The sequence below is a fragment of the Callorhinus ursinus genome, unplaced genomic scaffold (assembly GCF_003265705.2).
Source record: "Callorhinus ursinus isolate GAN/ISIS: 27379988/994484 unplaced genomic scaffold, GSC_fseal_2.0 scaffold15, whole genome shotgun sequence".
In the NCBI taxonomy this organism is placed as follows: Eukaryota; Metazoa; Chordata; class Mammalia; order Carnivora; family Otariidae; genus Callorhinus; species Callorhinus ursinus.
The window spans coordinates 5,928,886-5,947,074 of record NW_027397077.1 but is presented as its reverse complement, the minus strand read 5'-3'; the positions used below and the strand labels follow the sequence as shown (position 1 = coordinate 5,947,074).

The following is an 18,189-nucleotide window of genomic DNA, read 5'->3' as shown; positions in this document are numbered from 1 at the left end:
ACAAGGACCCTGACCTCAAGGAAAGGCTGGTTGTGAGAAATGCTGGTCTGTGTCTCCTCTTTTCCCTAGAAGATCCATCTGTATCAATTGAAAGAAGACTTGCTTTTACCTACTGAACAAAACCCCTTGTAAATTTTATATCATCAGATGTTCTAAGGACAGTTGCTATGTCAATCTAATATTCAGAGTTTTCTTAGTATTGAAGAAAACCATTTTACCATTTTATTTATAACTAAAATGTCAGATGTAGTGATTTTTTTCTAATATTTCGTCATGAAAATACTCAAATACAACAAAATTGAAAGACTTCTATAGAACACACATTCATCCACTGCCTTGATTCTATGATTAATGTTTTACTGTGCTTGCTGTTATATGCCATCTACCCATCTTTCAGCAAAGGGGTCGGTAAATTTTTTCTTAAAGAACAAGGTAGTAAATATGTCTGTCACAACTACTCAACTCTGTTATTGTAGCAGGAAAGCAGCCACAGACGATACATAAATGAAAGGGTGTGGCTGTGTTCCAGTAAAACATTATTTACAAAAACAGGCAGCTGTTTGCTGGCCCCTGCATTAACCCATCTTACTTTTTTGGGTTCATTTCAGAGTTAAGTTGCAGATACCATTATACCTTCCTTTAAAGACTTTGGCATGCATATCCTGGAGCTGCTTGTCCTGTTTATAGTCTTCTGATACAAAGTTTGTATACAATGAAATGTCTAAATTTTAAGTGAGTTCACTGAGATTTGAGAAGTGTATACACTTGGGTAACCCAAATTCCCTAACAAGTTATGGAACATTGCCACCACCCCAGAAAATTCCCTCATGCCCCCTTGTGATCAATTCTCGCCTCCTCTTAGAAACAACTACTATTTTGATTTATTCTACAATAAATTAATTTTGCCTCTCCTAGGGTTTCATATAAATGGAATCACACGGTATGCACTCTTTTGTGTGAGACTTCTTTCACTTAGCACAGTTTTTGAGGTTCATCCCTGTTGCAGGTATCAGTAGTTCATTCCTTTTCCTTTTTCACTTTTTATTTTGAATTAGTTTTAGACTGACAGGAAAGCTGCAAAAACAGTACAGAGTTCCCATATACCCTTCATCCAGCTTCCCCCAGGATTCACATCTTAACATAACCGTAGGACAGTGAGCAAAACCAGGAAATTAACATTGTTATAATACTATTAGTTGAACTACAAACCTTATTGGGATTTCACCCATTTTCTCACTTATATTTCCTTTTTTTCTGGTTAAGGATCCAATCCAGAATCCCACATTGCATTTAGTTCTTTCTCTTCAGTCTGTCGTGGTTTTCAGTCCTTTCTGGTCTTTCATAATCTTGACACCTTGAAGAGTACTGTTTCATTATAGAATGTACCTCAGTTTGGATTTGTCTGATGTTTCTTCATGACTGGAATATGGATATACATACATTCTTGGCCTGACTGCTACAGAAATTATATTGTCTTTCTCAGAGCATCATATCAAGGGGTCTGTGATGTCAGGATGCCTTATTGCTGGTAATGTTAGTTCATTCCTTTTTGTTGCTGAGTAGTGTGCCATTATATGAAAATACTAGCTTGCTTATCCGTTTTTTTTTTCCCTGTTGATGGATACTGGGTCTATTTCTTGTTTTTAGCTCTTATGAATAATGCTGTGGGCATTTTGTACAAGTCTTTTTTTTTTTTTTAAAGATTTTATTTATTTGACAGAGAGAGACACAGCGAGAGAGGGAACACAAGCAGGGGGAGTGGGAGAGGGAGAAGCAGGCTGCCTGCTGAGCGGGGAGCCCAATGTGGGACTCGATCCCAGGACCCTGGGATCATGACCCGAGCTGAAGGCAGACGCTTAACGACTGAGCCACCCAGACGCCCTGTACAAGTCTTTTTGTGAACTTTTTTTTTTCCATTTCTCTTCAGTAAAATATCTGAGGGCTAAATGGCTGAGTCATAGGGTAGGTATATGTTTGATTTTATAAAAATCTGCCAGATCTTTTTCAAAGCAGTTGTACTGTTTTGCATTCCTTCAACAATATATGCGATTCCCAGTTGCTCCATATCCTTACCAACATTTGATACTATCTATCTTTTAAAATTTTAACCATTCTGGTGAGTGTATTTGTTTCAGTTTTTAAAAATTTACTTACACCTACGTTGGGTTAAAGCTTACTTAAAAAAATAGAAATAAAAATACATGAATAAAATAAAAATTTATTTCCCAAATTTCTGGTTTTAAGTTTTCAAATTTACAGAATAGTCAAAAGAATAGTGCCATGAACACTCATGTACCCTTACCTAGACTGACCAGTTAACATTTTGTCACATTTACTTTCTTTTGTATGTGTATGTACACACACATAAGTATATATGAACTGCTTTTTTCTTTTGTCCTGAGCCATTTATGAATATGTTTAAGACATCTTGATTCTTAGCCACTAAATACCTTAAGATGTATTTTGCAAGAATGAGGATATTCTACATTAGCACAAAACCATTATTAACCGTGATGCAATAATGTTATCTAACACCCACTCCGTATTCAGATTTTCCCAGTAAAGTTCTCTACAGCTTTTTTGTTTTGTTTTTCATTCCTGAATTACATGTTGCCTTTGGTTGTCATGGGGTCATTTTAGTCATCTCCAGCCTAGAATCCTCCCCTTACACCTTATTCTGTATCTCATGACACTGATGTTTTTGAAGAGTCCAGACCAGAAGAAGAGTTACTCAGGATGAGAGGCTGCCAGTGGACAGCCCACAGGCCAGTTACAGCTAGTGTGTGGTTTGGCCTGTATTGTACATGAAAATTTGAATTGTTACCTGTATTTAAACATGAGATTTCTGGCAACACTGGGCTCACATTCCATGTGAATGTGGAATGCACATGAATAGCACTTCCTTTTTAGTATTTGTCAGCTTGTACAGTATTCAACACACATGGAACTGTGGAATTAAAGAGATGCTTTTAGTGATACTCAGTTATTTTAGGTAGCACAGTCACACTGACAGACACTAAATCACATGGAATTATGCAACAATAAAATTTTTCCTTGCCACATCTTCAGTGCACATTCCTCCAAGGAGAAAGTCTTTCTTTGAGCTGAAGCTGGTATTTGTTAGTGCCCCCTGACAGTCACTGATCTCCCTCCCTGACAGAGGGATACTGGCCCTAGACTGAGACCACTGTTTCGTTAGAATTTAATAGCATTGGGGCACCTGGGTGGCTCAGATGGTTAAGTGTCTGCCTTCGGCCCAGGTCATGATCCCAGGGTCATGGGATTGAGCCCCACATCGGGCTCCTGGCTCAGCGAGGAGCCTGCTTCTCCCCCTGCCTCTCTCCCTGCTCATGCTTTCTCTCTCTTTATCTCTGTGTCTCGAATAAATAAAATCTTAAAAAAAAAAGAATTTAATAGCATTGTTTTGTTTTCATTATACTTAGTACAGTTAGATACCTTCTGGTTATAGCAAGTGATGATAAGTAAGTAATTGTATGTGTTGTATATAAATGTTTGAAGCAATAGTAGCTGTCCAATAATCTCAATTTTTGAGTTCCTGTTGTATGACACTTTCCTTAGATTTTTCTTTTTTAGCCATGAAAATCAATGACATAGAAACTATTAAACCCTTTTTAAAATGTGAATTAACTGAGACTCAGAGAGTTAAGTGATGTGCGTGGCTAGTCAGAGCAGTTGCTGTGCTGCTCTGTGAGGTAACCTCTAAGTCCATCCCAACCATTTAGATTTGATGATCCTGTTAAGATCAACACCTGTAGGAAGCTGGCGTCTCATGGCTTTACAGATGACATAGTGGAGCCATCAAGGCACCTGACTGACAGTCGTGTGGGTGTGACTAGGAGAATGGGCGCCATGATTTAGATACCTCTTTTTGCATAAATTATGGGATTTTTTTTAAAAGCAGTACTGCCTCAGAATACTTGGCAGCTGTGCTGTGTACATGGAGGTACAAAGCTGAATGGTCAGAGGAAAACATTTGTTTCAGATAGCTTAAGGATTTTGCTTGAATATGGAGAACAGTCTAATATATGTACTTCCACTATGTAGTCACAAAGTGAGATAAGCGTAATCATTTTTTCCCCCAGCAAATGTAAAAGCCTTCTTTTCTATTTGTGTGTATACCCTGCAGGAACAACTTTCTCAAGTCCTTGATGCCATGTTTGAAAGGACAGTCAAAGTTGATGAGCATGTCATTGACCAAGGAGATGATGGAGACAACTTTTATGTCATAGAACGGTAGGAGATGGAGCTTTGCAGATGTGTGGCTACACTTAATGAGATTCATGATGCAGGGCATGTACTTTACCCTATGCTTTGTTCATCCGAGAGAGGACTTAGGACCAGGTGTACAAGCTTCTTAAAGCTTGTCCCTCTCCTCACTCATCTGTGGAATTTAAGAAACAAAATAGAGGATCATGGGGAAAGAGGAAAAAATAAAACAAGACAAAATCAGAGAGGGAGACAAATCGTAAGAGACTCTTAATCATAGGAAACAAACAGGGTTGCTGGGTGAAGAGATGGGGTAACTGGGTGATGGATATTAAGGAGGGCATGTGAGGTAATGAGCACTGGATATTAAATAAGACTGATGAATCACTGACCTCTACCTCTGAAACTAATAATACATTATATGTTAATTAATTGAATTTAAATAAAAATAAAAAATTTTTAAAAGGGGGAAAAAGAGTTGGGCACTTAACTGACTGAGCCACCCAGGCACCCCAAGAACTTCTCTTAATAAAAAGACATCAAAAAAAAAAAAATCAAGAAAGGGAAAAAAAAAGCTTGTCCCTCTCTGTCCATAGCCTGCCCCCTCTGTCTAGTGCTGCTGACCTGAGTTCTCAGTACAACCCATTATCAATACTAAAAAGTCTCCTTTACAGTTAGGCAAGATGTGAAGGATGTGCTTCGTAAACATGTTATTTGCCAGTGTTCAAGTGAATTGATTTCATAAACCATTTTGCTCTATTGTCATCTGGGTCTTTCGGTCCCAGCCTAATTTTACACATGAATACACTGCCTCAACTTCCATGTCGCTGGCCCCTTCTGGCTCTGTTCCAGGTGTAAGACATGTTGGGAGACATAAAATATGTGGGTTTGACCTGCTGGCCTTAGTGTGTCATAAGATCTTGAGCCGTTAATATCATCTTGGTGGCTCCTTCTGACCCCCTCTCAGACCTGAAGGGAACCACCTTCACCAGATCATCTCCTATAGAATGCATAGAAATTGTGTCTCTGGTAAAAGGGTCTCTTTAAGGAATTTGTTATATGTTGTTAATTATCTTGCAGAGACATTGATATATTTAAGTTTGCCTCAGTGATGTATTGAGAGTGCCTGTTTCTCTAAATGTTTATCAGTTCTGAATATTATTCTTTAGCATTAATTACCAGTCAATAGGTAGAATATTGTACCTTTTGGTTTCTTTATTTTAATCAGTTCTATATCCTAGTTTTCAACAAACTACTAAAGAAGACCCATATAGTCATTTCAATCCCTTCAGGAAAAGCATTTGACAAAATTCAGCACCTTTTCAGTGTAAAAACTCTCAGCAAAGTAGGAATAGATGTGGTTTTTCACCAATCAGATTAAAGGAATTTTTTTAAAAACCTATGGCCAACATCATAATTAGTAGTGAAAGATTGACTCTTTTCCCCGTAAGATCAAGAACAAGACAGGGATATCTGCTCTCATTACTTCTACTCAGTATTATACTGTAGGTCCAGCCAATGCAATAAGGCAATGAAAAAAGAAGGAAAAGAGGGAGGAAGGAAGGGAGGGCATATAGATTAGAAAAGAAAAAGTGAGACTGTCTTTGTTTGCTGATGATATGCTCCTCCCTAGAAAATCCCAAGCTACAAAAAAGCTACTAGAACTGATAAGTGAGTTTAGCAAGGTCACAGAATACAAAGTCAAAATGCAAAAATCTATTATATTTCTGTATGCTAGCAAAAATCTTTTGGAAATTGCCTGTTTTATATCATATGTACCTTCTATTTCTGTACCACATGCCAGGTCTAAAATTTGTTATTAGAAGTAATAAATGAAATTATTTCTTGTTATACTTCCAGGGGAACCTATGATATTTTAGTAACAAAAGATAATCAAACTCGCTCTGTTGGCCAGTACGACAACCATGGCAGTTTTGGAGAACTTGCTCTGATGTACAACACCCCGAGAGCTGCTACCATTGTCGCCACTTCAGAAGGTTCCCTCTGGGGACTGGTGAGTTAGAGAAATGAGTCCCCTTACTTCAGGGTTTTCTGTCCTTGGGCTCTTGGTTCATGCTATATTTTATAGCTAGTTCTCTGAAAGACATTATGAAGCATCTTGTACCAATGTGTTTTTCCATTTCTCTAAAATGATTTGTCAACAAACCACTTATTCTAAATTGCAGGGGAAAGACTGAGTCTTATGACCTTATAGTCATGTCAGTTCTTATTACGCTTTCTGTTTATGTTTTTATCGGACAGGTAGAGACAAAGGGGATAATTCTCTGTATAAGAGACAGCCTAGAAAAATAATTATCATAGAAAGCTCTGCCAACAATGTTTTCCATCTCTAGCTGTCCCAGAACTAAGTTTTCTTTATGGACAGCCACCCACTTGTGCATCAGCCCATGCCAACATCCAGTAGGTTTAGATGATTAGAAGGGCTGATGGCCATATCCTGGGAAAGAGAACTTTCCTAGAGTGTCTGTGGCACAGCACGACTGTGATCCCTTTCCTCCATTACCCATGGTCCACCTTGCTTCCTTCAGCATCAAGCCTTCAAAATCTATAACTGTCTTCCTTCTTAAACAAAATAATTATCCTCTTGTACAAATTCCAAATTTCACTTTTAAGATACTAACATCTGTGATAATTTGTTTCCATTTGCTTTATAAGCAGAATTAAATGTATACCATAGCATTATCAATATAGTTCCTCAAATGAAATCACAGTTTAAAGACATATTAGAGCACTTTCCTGTGATATAGTGATGTAGAACTAAGAATGTCTTGAGAAATGGGAGATATAATGCCTTAAGAATAGATCACACACTTGGGGGAACCCTAGTGATTGAAAAACTCAAGGATGGGGCTCCTGGGTGGCTCAGTTGGTTGAGCATCCAACTCTTGATTTCAGCTCAGGTCATGATCTCAGGGTTATGAGATCAGGCTCCACGCCTTGCTTAAGGTTCTCTCTCTCCCTCTGCTCACCCCCCCCTCCCCGCTCACATGCTCACTCACTTTCCATCTATCTCTCTTGTCTCAAAAAAAAAAAAACACTCAAGGTTAGATCATAGATCAATAAGTAATGGGGGAAAATAAACTCAGTTTTAAAATGTATTGATGCAGGGCACCTGGCTGGCTCAGTCAGTAGAGCATGTGACTCTTGATATCAAGGTTGTGAGTTTTGAGTCCCACATTGGGCGTGGAGCCAACTTTAAAAAAACATTGATAACAACTACTGGTCCAGGTCAAGATGGAATAGCTCCATTCCTCACTAGTTTTCTCTCTTAAAACTAAGAAAGTCCAGATATCATACAACAAACAAACTTAGGAAGACCCTGGAAGATGGAAAAGAGAAGGTGGAATGGCTAGGGATCTTGGGACTTAAAGAAGGACTAGAGAGTGAGTCCCAGATGACATTCGGAAAAGCCTACAACCTAGATCCACCAACCAAGTACATACAAAAACAACCCCAAGGAAACCCTGACCCCTTTGGCTAAAGGACCAGGAAAAGGGCAGCCTAGCAGAACAGATAATATCACCCTATTCCAGCCAACTACCAAAGGAAAAACTGTTTCTTCCTCCCCACAGTGTCACTGGGGCTAGCAGCAAGCTGAACTTACAGCCTCACCCAGCAGCAAAGAGGCAAAATAAGATGATATGTAGTGTCACTAATTGGCACTCCACTTTCCCTGCCAGGGTTGTGTCATTGGGGTCCAGAGGGGAGCTGAACATTCACTCCAACATGTACATGCACACTATGCCTAATAGAGTGCCTGCAAAAGAAGAAGATTAAATTGGATACATAATTCACAACATAATAGCCCAAATGTCAGAGGGACAATAGAAAACCACTTGTTGGGCGCCCGGGTGGCTTAGTCGGTTAGGTGTCTGCCTTTGCTCAGGTCGTGATCCTGGGGTCCTGGGATTGAGCCCCGTATCAGGCTCCCTGCTCAGTGGGAGCCTACTTCTCCCTCTCCCTCTGCCCCTCCCCGCCCCTGCTCATGCTCTTTCTTGTTCACTCTCTCTCTCTCTCAAATAAATAAAATCTTTTTTAAAAAATCACTTGTTAATACAAAGAACAAGGAAATTCTCAACCTGAGTGAGAAAAGACAGTCAACAGATGCCAATACCAAGATGACACAGATATTGCAATTAACTGACAAGGGTTTAAAGCAGTTCTCATATAACCAAGAACATAAGCCATCAACAAGCAATTATGGACACACTTGAAAAAAAATGAAGAAAAAAATAGAAGGTCTCAATGGAGAAATAGAAGACAGAAAGAAGATCCAAATGGGAAATTTTAGAACTGGAAAATATAATAACCAAAATAAAAACTCACTGGATGGGCTCAATAGCAGAATGAATATGAGAGAGGAAAAATATCTGTGAACTTGAAGGTAGAACAATAGAAATTACCCACTCTGGACAACAGAAAGAAAACAGACTGAAATGAAGTGAACAGAGTGTGTGGGATAATAACAAAAGATGGAATATTTGTATCAATAGAATCCCAAAAGGAGAGGAGAAAGAGTATAGAACTAAAAGATTCTTCAAGGAAATAATAGTTGAAAACTTCCCAGATTTGGTAAAGATAAAACTACAGATTGAAAAAGCTGAGTGAACCCCAAATTGTATAAACACAAATCTATGGCAAGACACATAATCAAACTTCAGAAAACTAGACATGAAAAATTTCAAAAGCTACTGGAGAGAAAAAAATGCATTACCTCTAAGGGAATGACAGTTTGAATGATACCAGCTTTCCTGGCCATAGAGTCCAGAACAAGTGGCACAGCATTTGTCAATGTTGAAAAAAAACATAACTATCAGCTCAGAATTCTATACCTAGTTAGAATATCCTGCAGGGATGAAGATATTCTCAGATCAAAGAAAACTAAGAGACTTTGTTACCAGCAGGCCTACCTTAAAAAAAATGGCAAAAGAAAGTTCTTTAAACAGAAAGAAAGTGATAAAAAAAGGAAAATTGAAACATGAAGAATGAAGAAAGAACAACAGAAAAAGTAAACTATGGGGAGATACAAAAGACTATCCCCTTGAGTTTTCTAAATTGTGTTAGATGCTTAAAGCAAAATTATTGGGGTGCCTGGGTGGCTCAGTCGTTAAGCGTCTGCCTTTGGCTCAGGTCATGATCTTGGGGTCCTGGGATCAAGCCCCTCATCGGGCTCCCTGCTCAGCGGGAAGCCTGCTTCTCCCTCTCCTGCTCCCCCTGCTTGTGTTCCCTCTCTCACTGTGTCTCTCTCTGTCAAATAAATAAAATCTCTAAAAAAAATAAAGCAAAATTATTGTCTGATGTGGTTCTCAGTGTATATAAAGGAAATATTTAAGAAAATTATAGTCTAAAGGAGGGAGTAAAGGGACCCAAATGGAAGTAAAGTTTCTACACTTTATTCCAACTACTAAAATGTTGACATCAGTAGATTGTGATAAGTTACATATATCAATATAACCTAGAGCAACCGTTAAAATAATCTGTACAAAGGGATGTATTCAAAAGCTCTATAAATCAAAATTCTAAAAACTGTTCAGGTAAACCATAGGAATACAGGAAAATGAAATGGAGGAACAAAAAGCAGGAACAGCAGAAAACATATAGTAAAGTGGTAGACGTAGGCCCTAATATATGAATAATTACTGTAAATATAATCTAATTATACCAACTGAATGACAGAGACAAGTCACATGGATTTTTTTAGATGACCCAACTCTATTCTATCTGCACCAAACTCACTCAAACGTAATGATATAGGTAGGTTCAAAGTAAAAATACAGAATTATATATATACCATGCAAACATTAACTAGAAGAAAGCAAGGGTAATTATATTAATATCAGATAAGATAGACTTCATAGCAAAGAAAGTGACCAGGGACAAAGAGGAACATTACATAATAATGAAAGCGTTAATCTACCAAGAAGACACATAGCAGCCCTAAATTATGTATACAGCAAACAACAGAGCTTCAAGATATGTGAAGCAAAAACTGATAGAACTGAAAGAAGAAATAGACAAATCCACAGTTATAGTTGCAGACTTTTAACACTCCTCTCTCAAGAGTTGGTGGAACAATTAGAAAATCAGGAAGGATATAGAAGAACTTAACCATCAGCCAGAAAGATCTAATTGAAATTTATAGAACATTCCATACAACAACAGTAGAGTACCCATTCTTTTCAAGCCTATGGAACATTCACCAAGATAGACTGTATCCTGGCATATAAAATAAAGCTTAACAAATTTAAAAGAATTGAAATCAGACTGTGTATTCTCTAAACACAATGGAATAAATCCAGAAATCCATAACAGAGAGGTAACAGGAAAATCTCCAAACACTTGGAAATTAAATAGCACATTCCTAAAGAATTTGTAAGTCAAAGTCACAATAGAATTTTTTTTAACAAATTGAACTGTAAAACCACCTGCCCCATGGTTGGGGTATGAGAATTCAATAGACAGACATAAGGGAGGCAGCTCCCTTGGGGTCTGAAAAAAGGGAGATTACAGAATGGGACACCTGCTCTCCATGGTTGTGGTGCTGCTTATCACCATTCTCTTCCTGAAGCTCCCTCTCCTGAGATCCCTGCCTTGTCTTTCTGCTTCCTAGCCTGATCTTTTGCAGTCTTTTCTTCCTTTCCCTGCTCTCTTAAGCATCCTATCAAGATGCCCTTCTGGCCTCTGCTTTTCTCCTGCTTTGTTCATGTGCTTTAGTACCGCTTCCAAGAAAGTGACTCCAAGAGGCTCCTCCACAGCCTGACTTCTTGTTACCTTCCAAGGCCTTGGAAATGCCTTCTGAGGCCAAAGCAGGGAGGGCTTGGTATTGTTACTTGAGTTTCTCAAATTGGATCCTACATTCTTTCTCTTACCGGGGGCAGCTGCCACCATGACCGCTAACAGTCTCTGCTCCCGTTCTCTCTTGGCAAAAGTGAAAGTCAATAGAAACTTTCTTAGGAAACGCTTGCAATCACAGGAAAGTGTAGTGTTCCTTTTCTCTTTTGAACCCTCAGGCTGTTATGCTTGACTCGGAACACTTGCTGCCTGAAGGAGCCACTACTTCCCAGTGGGAGTTTCCTCTTCACAGCTCCATTGGAAGCTCCCTGAAAGCTGGGTTAAGATCCGCTGCTTGTGCATGCCCTCCACAACCACAGGGGCTGGCCTTGCTCAGCGTGAGAGCTCTGGGAAGGGTGGAAGTCTGCATAGAAAGGGTTGGAACATTAATAAATCTGTCACTTTGGGAGATACCAGTTGTTTTCTCTTCAGATAGAAATAGTTTGCTATTGCAATTGTAGCAATCTTTGTGACATTGTAGAGGGATTTTTAGAATATTTTTTGATAATGCCTACTCAAATAGAAGGAAGAGAACTTTATAATTCCCATTTTCTCACTTTTGATTGTCCTCTTTCTATAGCATTCATGCCTAGATTGGCCCAGAAAACATGTAGAAACTGAATTCTAAAGATAATGGAATAATATTCCAAAGTATAACAGTAACATTTTAAATGATACATCTCTAACCTTGGACTTTAAAAAAGTAGTGGCAAATCATGCAGCCCATTAGAGCAATCAGAGTTCGAATGGCTCTTTTCAAGCAGACAGATGGAGAAGAAATGGAGCAGAATCTGGCTCTGTGCTGAAGAGCAGATGATTTCTACAGCAGTTCAGGGGGAGGGTTGGAGGCTTCTGTAGCTCATACTAGGAGTATAGGGTGTAGTAAGTGACTTCTCTAGTAAGGCAGATAAAACATGGTATGGGATAGGGGCTGGGAATTCTGTAGCTAATAGACTGTGAGCCAGTGAAACCCATTTGGACATCTCAACTCAGTTGTCTTCTATGGGATTTCTCTACTCCACTAGCAACTTACAGTTAAACATGTCCTTACCTTGCTATGTTTCATTCTGCCAGCCTTGAGGATTTCATTATGTGCTTTCAAAGGAAAAAAAACAAACACTTTTCCACCCCTGACAGCCTGAGTCGGACAAAAGGTGCAATTAACTTAGCTACAAGAAACCTAAAACTAAGCAATTAACATTCTCCTCTCTGTTTGTGTCCTTCCCTACACATACGTACACATATCTGAGGGGGACCTGACTGTAGCTCTGGTTAGCTGTCTCCTGATCTGAATCCATGACTTGCTGGGGCCAAGGGACCTTTCACGTTCCTGCCTTCTATCTTGAGTTTCTTCCCCTCTTTCCATTAATTTAAATCCTCCCCCTCCCTTAGGTACCCCCAAATTTATATTTTTTAAAAGTTATATTAAATTTTAAATAAATATTTATATATATAATACTTATATTACTTATATATATTATATATATTTATGTATTTGTTTTTTAAGTAGACTCCACACCTAGTGTGGAGCGCAACATGGGGCTTGAGCTCATGACCCTGAGATCAAGACCTGAGCTGAGATCATGCTCCATGGGAAGCCTGCTTCTCCCTCTCCCACTCCCCCTGCTTGTGTTCCCTCTCTCGCTGTGTCTCTCTCTGTCAAATATGTAAATAAAATCTTTAAAAAAAAAAAAAGAGTTGGACACTTAATCAACTGTGAGCCACCCAGGCACCCCACCAAAAAATTTTTTTAAGATTTTATTTATTTATTTGACAGAGCACAAGCAGGAGGAGCGACAGAGGGAGAGGGAGAAGCAGACTCCCCACGGAGCAGGGCGCCCGATGCGGGGCTCGATCCCAGGACCCTGGGAGCACGACCTAAGCCGAAGGCAGACACTTAACCGACTGAGCCACCCAGGCACCCCCAAAATTTATATTTTTGCAACAAAAATATCCTTGATCACTCCAGCCTACTGTGATCTCTCTCTCTCCCTCCTCAGAATTCTTGTGGCACTTAACTCTTCTTGTTTTTAGCGTTCACCTAGCACATTTCATATGCTGTCTTGAACTGTAGATTTTTTATTCCCGTATATTTTGTATTGTCTCCCCATTGAGACTGTAAAGTCCTTCAGGGCAAGAGCTCTCTGATTGTTTTATCTCTTTTTTTCAAAGGTGCATCTTTTCACATTGAACAGTGACTGGGAGCTCACAAGTGTTTGACTGGGAGTTCTGTATTTTGTATTCTGTTTATGACCCATAGGTGGCGCTCATGGAGTATAGATAGCAAGCAGTTCCTCAGGGGACGTCTGTCTGACACAGGTTACCAGTCTTTCTCTTCCAGGGGTGACTCTGATTAAAATATCATTAAACACTCAGTTGGCCCAGTACATTCCATAGTCCTCTAATTTTTGCTGTCATCCAGTTAATTAAATCATTGGTGTTCTCTTACAGAGGCATTTACCAGAATTTTCATGTTCTTTCTTGTAGGACCGTGTGACTTTTAGAAGAATTATAGTGAAAAACAATGCAAAAAAGAGAAGGATGTTTGAATCATTTATTGAATCTGTGCCTCTCCTTAAATCACTAGAGGTAAAGCATATTTGAATAAGAGTGTTTATGGAGATTTAATATTTCAAAGTAATTTATTAAGTTTTCAAATTGGACTATTCTAACCCATTTCTGTGTTGTTTAGATATTATTTGTGACTTTCAATTGAGGTCTTTTCCTTGTAGTTTATGGGTATGTCCATTGTTTCAGGTGTCAGAACGAATGAAGATTGTGGATGTAATAGGAGAGAAGGTCTATAAGGATGGAGAGCGCATAATCACGCAGGTGAGCACGTCCTTGTGCCGCTCCTTTCCTGAGAATCACCTCCTGAAGGATTAGTGCATCCCTTGTCCTCTCACTTCAGGAGCTCATGTTGCTCGCTACTAGGGCACACTTCCTGCAGAGTCCCCTGAAGCCCATTGATGTTCATCTCATGGACACATGCACATCTCTTGCTTCCATTCACCTTTCGCTGGTTTCTGGTATTAGTTCTTTTGGACATCATTTTCTTTTGACCCTTGAGTAAGCTTCATCCGTTGGTGCTAAAGCCTGGAGAAGGTCTAAGGGTTGTGCCCTTTACCTTCTATGTTGGGCCCAAAGGTGCCTTCTTAGCTAATCCAACATAACCCAGAGTCTTCAGTCTTCAGTGATTGGCCAGATTTGTAAGTTGTCTTTAATATTGCCTTTGTGCCTTTCTCTCATGTTATTTTGGGTGCTGTAAGGATCACCACACAGTGGCCTGGGTCATTGTGATGAGTGTTGTGTAAAAATTTTCCTTGTCTACTATCTTTGCATCTTTAATTATATGTAAAGACTTCAGGTGTAAACTTCTCTGCCTGGTTCTGGCAAGAACACTGGGAAAATATCTGGTTGGTCTGGGTTGGGCAGTGTTCCCATTATGAACCCAGAGCTGGAGCTCGGAGGAGGAAAGGCTCCCGACTGGTCAAACCTAAGTCCTGAGCCCACCCCTAGGGCCAGTGGGTGGAGTTGGCCCAACCAGCACTACAAGGACTAATCAGGCCTTATTATCACAGAAGGAGAGAGAGAGAAACTCCCAGAGAAAAAGGACTAACAAAAAAACTATGAGTGGCATCTTTAAATGCCTTTGTTTTCTAGGTACTCCTGCTGTTAATAATTCCTTCAATTAGAGGGATGCCTGGGTGGCTGAGTTGTTAAGCGTCTGCCTTCGGCTCAGGTCATGATCCCAGGGTCCTGGGATCGAGTCCCACATCGGGCTCCCTGCTCAGCGGGGAGCCTGCTTCTCCCTCTGCCTGCCGCTCTCCTGCTTGTGCTCTGCCTCTCTCTCTGACAAAAAAATAAATAAAACCTTAAAAAAAATTCCTTCAATTAGAAATTGGTTTGATTCTCTATAGACATTTATTAAGCTACACACGTAGGACTAGATATGAGCACTATAATGAAGGAACACGTGAATGTCAGTGAGAACATGTAGGAAAGGAAGTATTCCATATGGTTCTGTGGGGGAAATACCATTTGGAATGGGCTGAGAATAAGTGCAGCTTCAGCAGTTGAGGTCAGGGAAAGGTCTTTCAGGACAAAAGAACAATATGAGCAAAGGCCTGTGGGTGTGAGCTCTGTTCCAGGGCAGGTGTCCTGGTCTGTTAAATGGGATATGTTGACAGGTCAAATTTGCTTCTGATCCTGAGGTGCTTTAATTTACTCCCAAAGGACTTCTAGTTCATTCTGAAAGCACCAGGCCTTCAGGAGGTATGAGAAGCAGCAGTGTTTCTGGAGTGTCTGTCCTCTTGAAGATAGGAGTGCTAGGTGGCGACACAGAATGGGCAAGAATTGGGATGATCTCAGCTTATTCTAGACCCCTTTTGGCAATGTCTCTAGACAAGGGGTCTCCAAGTGAGGTCCCAGGAACAGCAGCATCAGTGTCATCTGGGAATTTGAAAGGAATTGTTAGAAATGCAAGTTCTTAGGAATCAGAAACTGTGCTTTATGTTGGTCTGTTTGTTTGTTTTGGTCAGGTTTGTCACAGTATATTTTACCTACAATAAAATCACCAAGTGTATAGTTCTAGAGTTTTATAGCCATCCCTGCAATCATAGAATCATAGTAGTATAGGGCATTTCCATCACCCCAAAAAGTTCCCTCATTTATATTTTTAGTCAATCCACCGCTCCAGCCCCTTACTCTTGGAAACTACTGATTTACTTAACACTACAGAAATTCCTTTTCTAGAATTTCATATAAATGAAATCGTATAACATGTAGTCTTTTGTGTCTGAATTCTTTCTCTTAGCATAATGTTTTTAAGATTTTTTTTCATGTTGTATGTGTCATCAGATAGTTCCTTTTTATTGCTGAGTAGTATTTCACTATATGGGTCTACCATAATTTGTCTTTCCATTCACCAGTTGACGGACATTTGAGGTCTTTCCAGTTTGGGGCAAATATGAATAAAGTTGCAGTGAACATTCTTATACAAGTCTTTGTGTGGACATGTGTTTTTATGGAATTGCTGTGTCATATGGTATATGTATGTCTAACAAACTGCCAAACATTTTAAAAATGGCTCTACCATTTTGCATTCCCTCAGCAATGTAGTAGAATTCCAGTTGTTCTGCATCCTCATCAACATTCAGTATCAACAGTCATTTTAATTTTAACCATTCTAGTGGATATGAAGTGGTAATTCATTTTGGTTTTAATTTGTGTTTGCCTAATGTCTAATGATGTTGAGTATCTTTTTCCTGTGACTGCTTGCCATCCATATGTTTTTTTGATGAAGTTTCTGCAAATCTTTTGCCCTATTTACAATTAGGTAATTTGGTTTCTTATTATTGAGTTGTTAGAGTTCTTTATGTAATCTGACTACAAATCATTTATCAGACAAATGGTTGGCAAATATTTCTCCCAGTCTGTGGCTGTGACTCTGGCTTGTCTCTTCATTTTCTTTTCTTTTTTTCTTTTTATTTTTTATTAGAGAGAGAGAGAGCAAGAGAGAGCACGAGCAGGGGGAGGGGCAGAGGGAGAAGCAGACTCCCCACTGGGCTGAGCGCCTGACTTGGGGCTTGATTCCAGGACTCTGGGATCATGACCTGAGCTGAAGGCAGATGCTTAACCAACTGAGCCACCCAGGTGACCTATTTTCTTTTCTTTTTTTAATTATTTTTTCTTTCCAAACTTTTATTTAAATTCTAGTTAGTTAACAAACAGTGTAATACTGGTTTCAGGAATAGAACTTAGTGATTCATCACTTACATATAACACCTGGTGCTCATCATAACAAGTGCCCTCCTTAATCCCCATTACCCATCTAGCCTATCCCCCACCCACCTCCCTTGTCCCTTCACTTTCTTAATGGTAGTTTTTAAAAAGCAAAAGTTTTGGGGCACCTGGGTGGCTCAGTTGGTTAAATGTCTGCCTTCGGCTCAGGTCATGAGCTCAGGGTCCTGGGATCGAGCCCCATGTCGGGTTCCCTGCTCAGTGGGGAGTCTGCTTCTCCCTCTGCCTCTGCCCCCCCCACACACACTCTTGGTCTCTCTCTCTCTCTCTCTCTCAAATAAATAAATAAAAACCTTTAAAAAATTTTTAATTTTGAAGAATCTAGTTTATAATTTTTTTTCTCTTGTAATTTATGCTTCTCATGCCCTATTTAAAAAAAAATCTTTGCAAGGTCAATAAGACTTTCTCCTATGTTTACCTCTAGGCCAGCACTGTTAAATAAATATGTAAGACACATATGTAATTTAAAATTTTTTAGCAGCCAAAATCTTTTAAAAAGGTGAACTTAATTCTAATAATATGATATATGTAACCTAATATCTTTAAATAATACCATTTCAACATCTAAGTGATATAAAAATTCAGTGATGAAATATTTTACATTCTTTTTTTTGGTACTTGGTCTTCAAAATTTGATGTGTATTTTATACTTACAGCACATCTAAATCTGTAGAAGCTACATTTCAAGTGCTCAGTAGCCACATGCTACTGTATTGAGCAGGGCAGTTGTAGATATTTCACAGTTCTAATTCATGCATTTAGATCTGTGATTTTTTTTTTTTTTTAGAGTAGGCTCCATGCCCAACATGGGGCTTGAACTCATGACCCTGAGATCAAGAGTCACATGCTCTACTGACTGAGCCAGTCAGGCGCCCCTGATCTGTGATCCATTTTGAGTTAATTTTTGTACACGGTGTAAAGTTTTTACAGAGTTTAGCATATGGATGTCCAATTATTCCAGCATCATTTGTTGAAAAGATTGTCCTATCCCATTGCCTTGACAGTTGTATTGAAAAATATTTGGCCATATGTTTTTTGGACTATTTGTGGTCTCTGTTTTGTTCCATTGAATACTGCACTGTTTTGATTATAAAAGATTTTTATATTAAGTCCTAAAATCAGGTAGTTTAAGCCCTCCAGATTTTTTTGTTCTTTTTCATAATTATTTTGGCTACTCTGTGCTCTTTGCATTTCTGTATATATTTTAGAACCAACTTAACAATTTCTACCAAAAAAGCCTGCTGAGATTTTTTTTTTATTGGGACTATGTTGAATCTATAGATCAATTTGGGGAGAAATTGACATTGT

The 18,189-nt window shown here is 39.1% G+C and overlaps 1 protein-coding gene across 2 annotated transcripts in view; it reads left to right on the top strand.

Annotated features, from left to right (window-relative positions):
• PRKAR2A (protein kinase cAMP-dependent type II regulatory subunit alpha) overlaps positions 1-18,189 on the top strand; it is a 108,056-nt gene that overhangs the window by 74,277 nt on the left and 15,590 nt on the right. The window contains exons 5-8 of one of the 2 annotated variants that reach the window (XM_025885082.2): positions 4,148-4,254; positions 6,088-6,241; positions 13,567-13,668; positions 13,837-13,911. In XM_025885082.2, coding sequence (XP_025740867.1) covers positions 4,148-4,254; positions 6,088-6,241; positions 13,567-13,668; positions 13,837-13,911 — 438 coding nt within the window. The remainder of the gene's footprint in view (positions 1-4,147; positions 4,255-6,087; positions 6,242-13,566; positions 13,669-13,836; positions 13,912-18,189) is intronic. The other variant, XM_073901163.1, reaches the window with a different exon arrangement.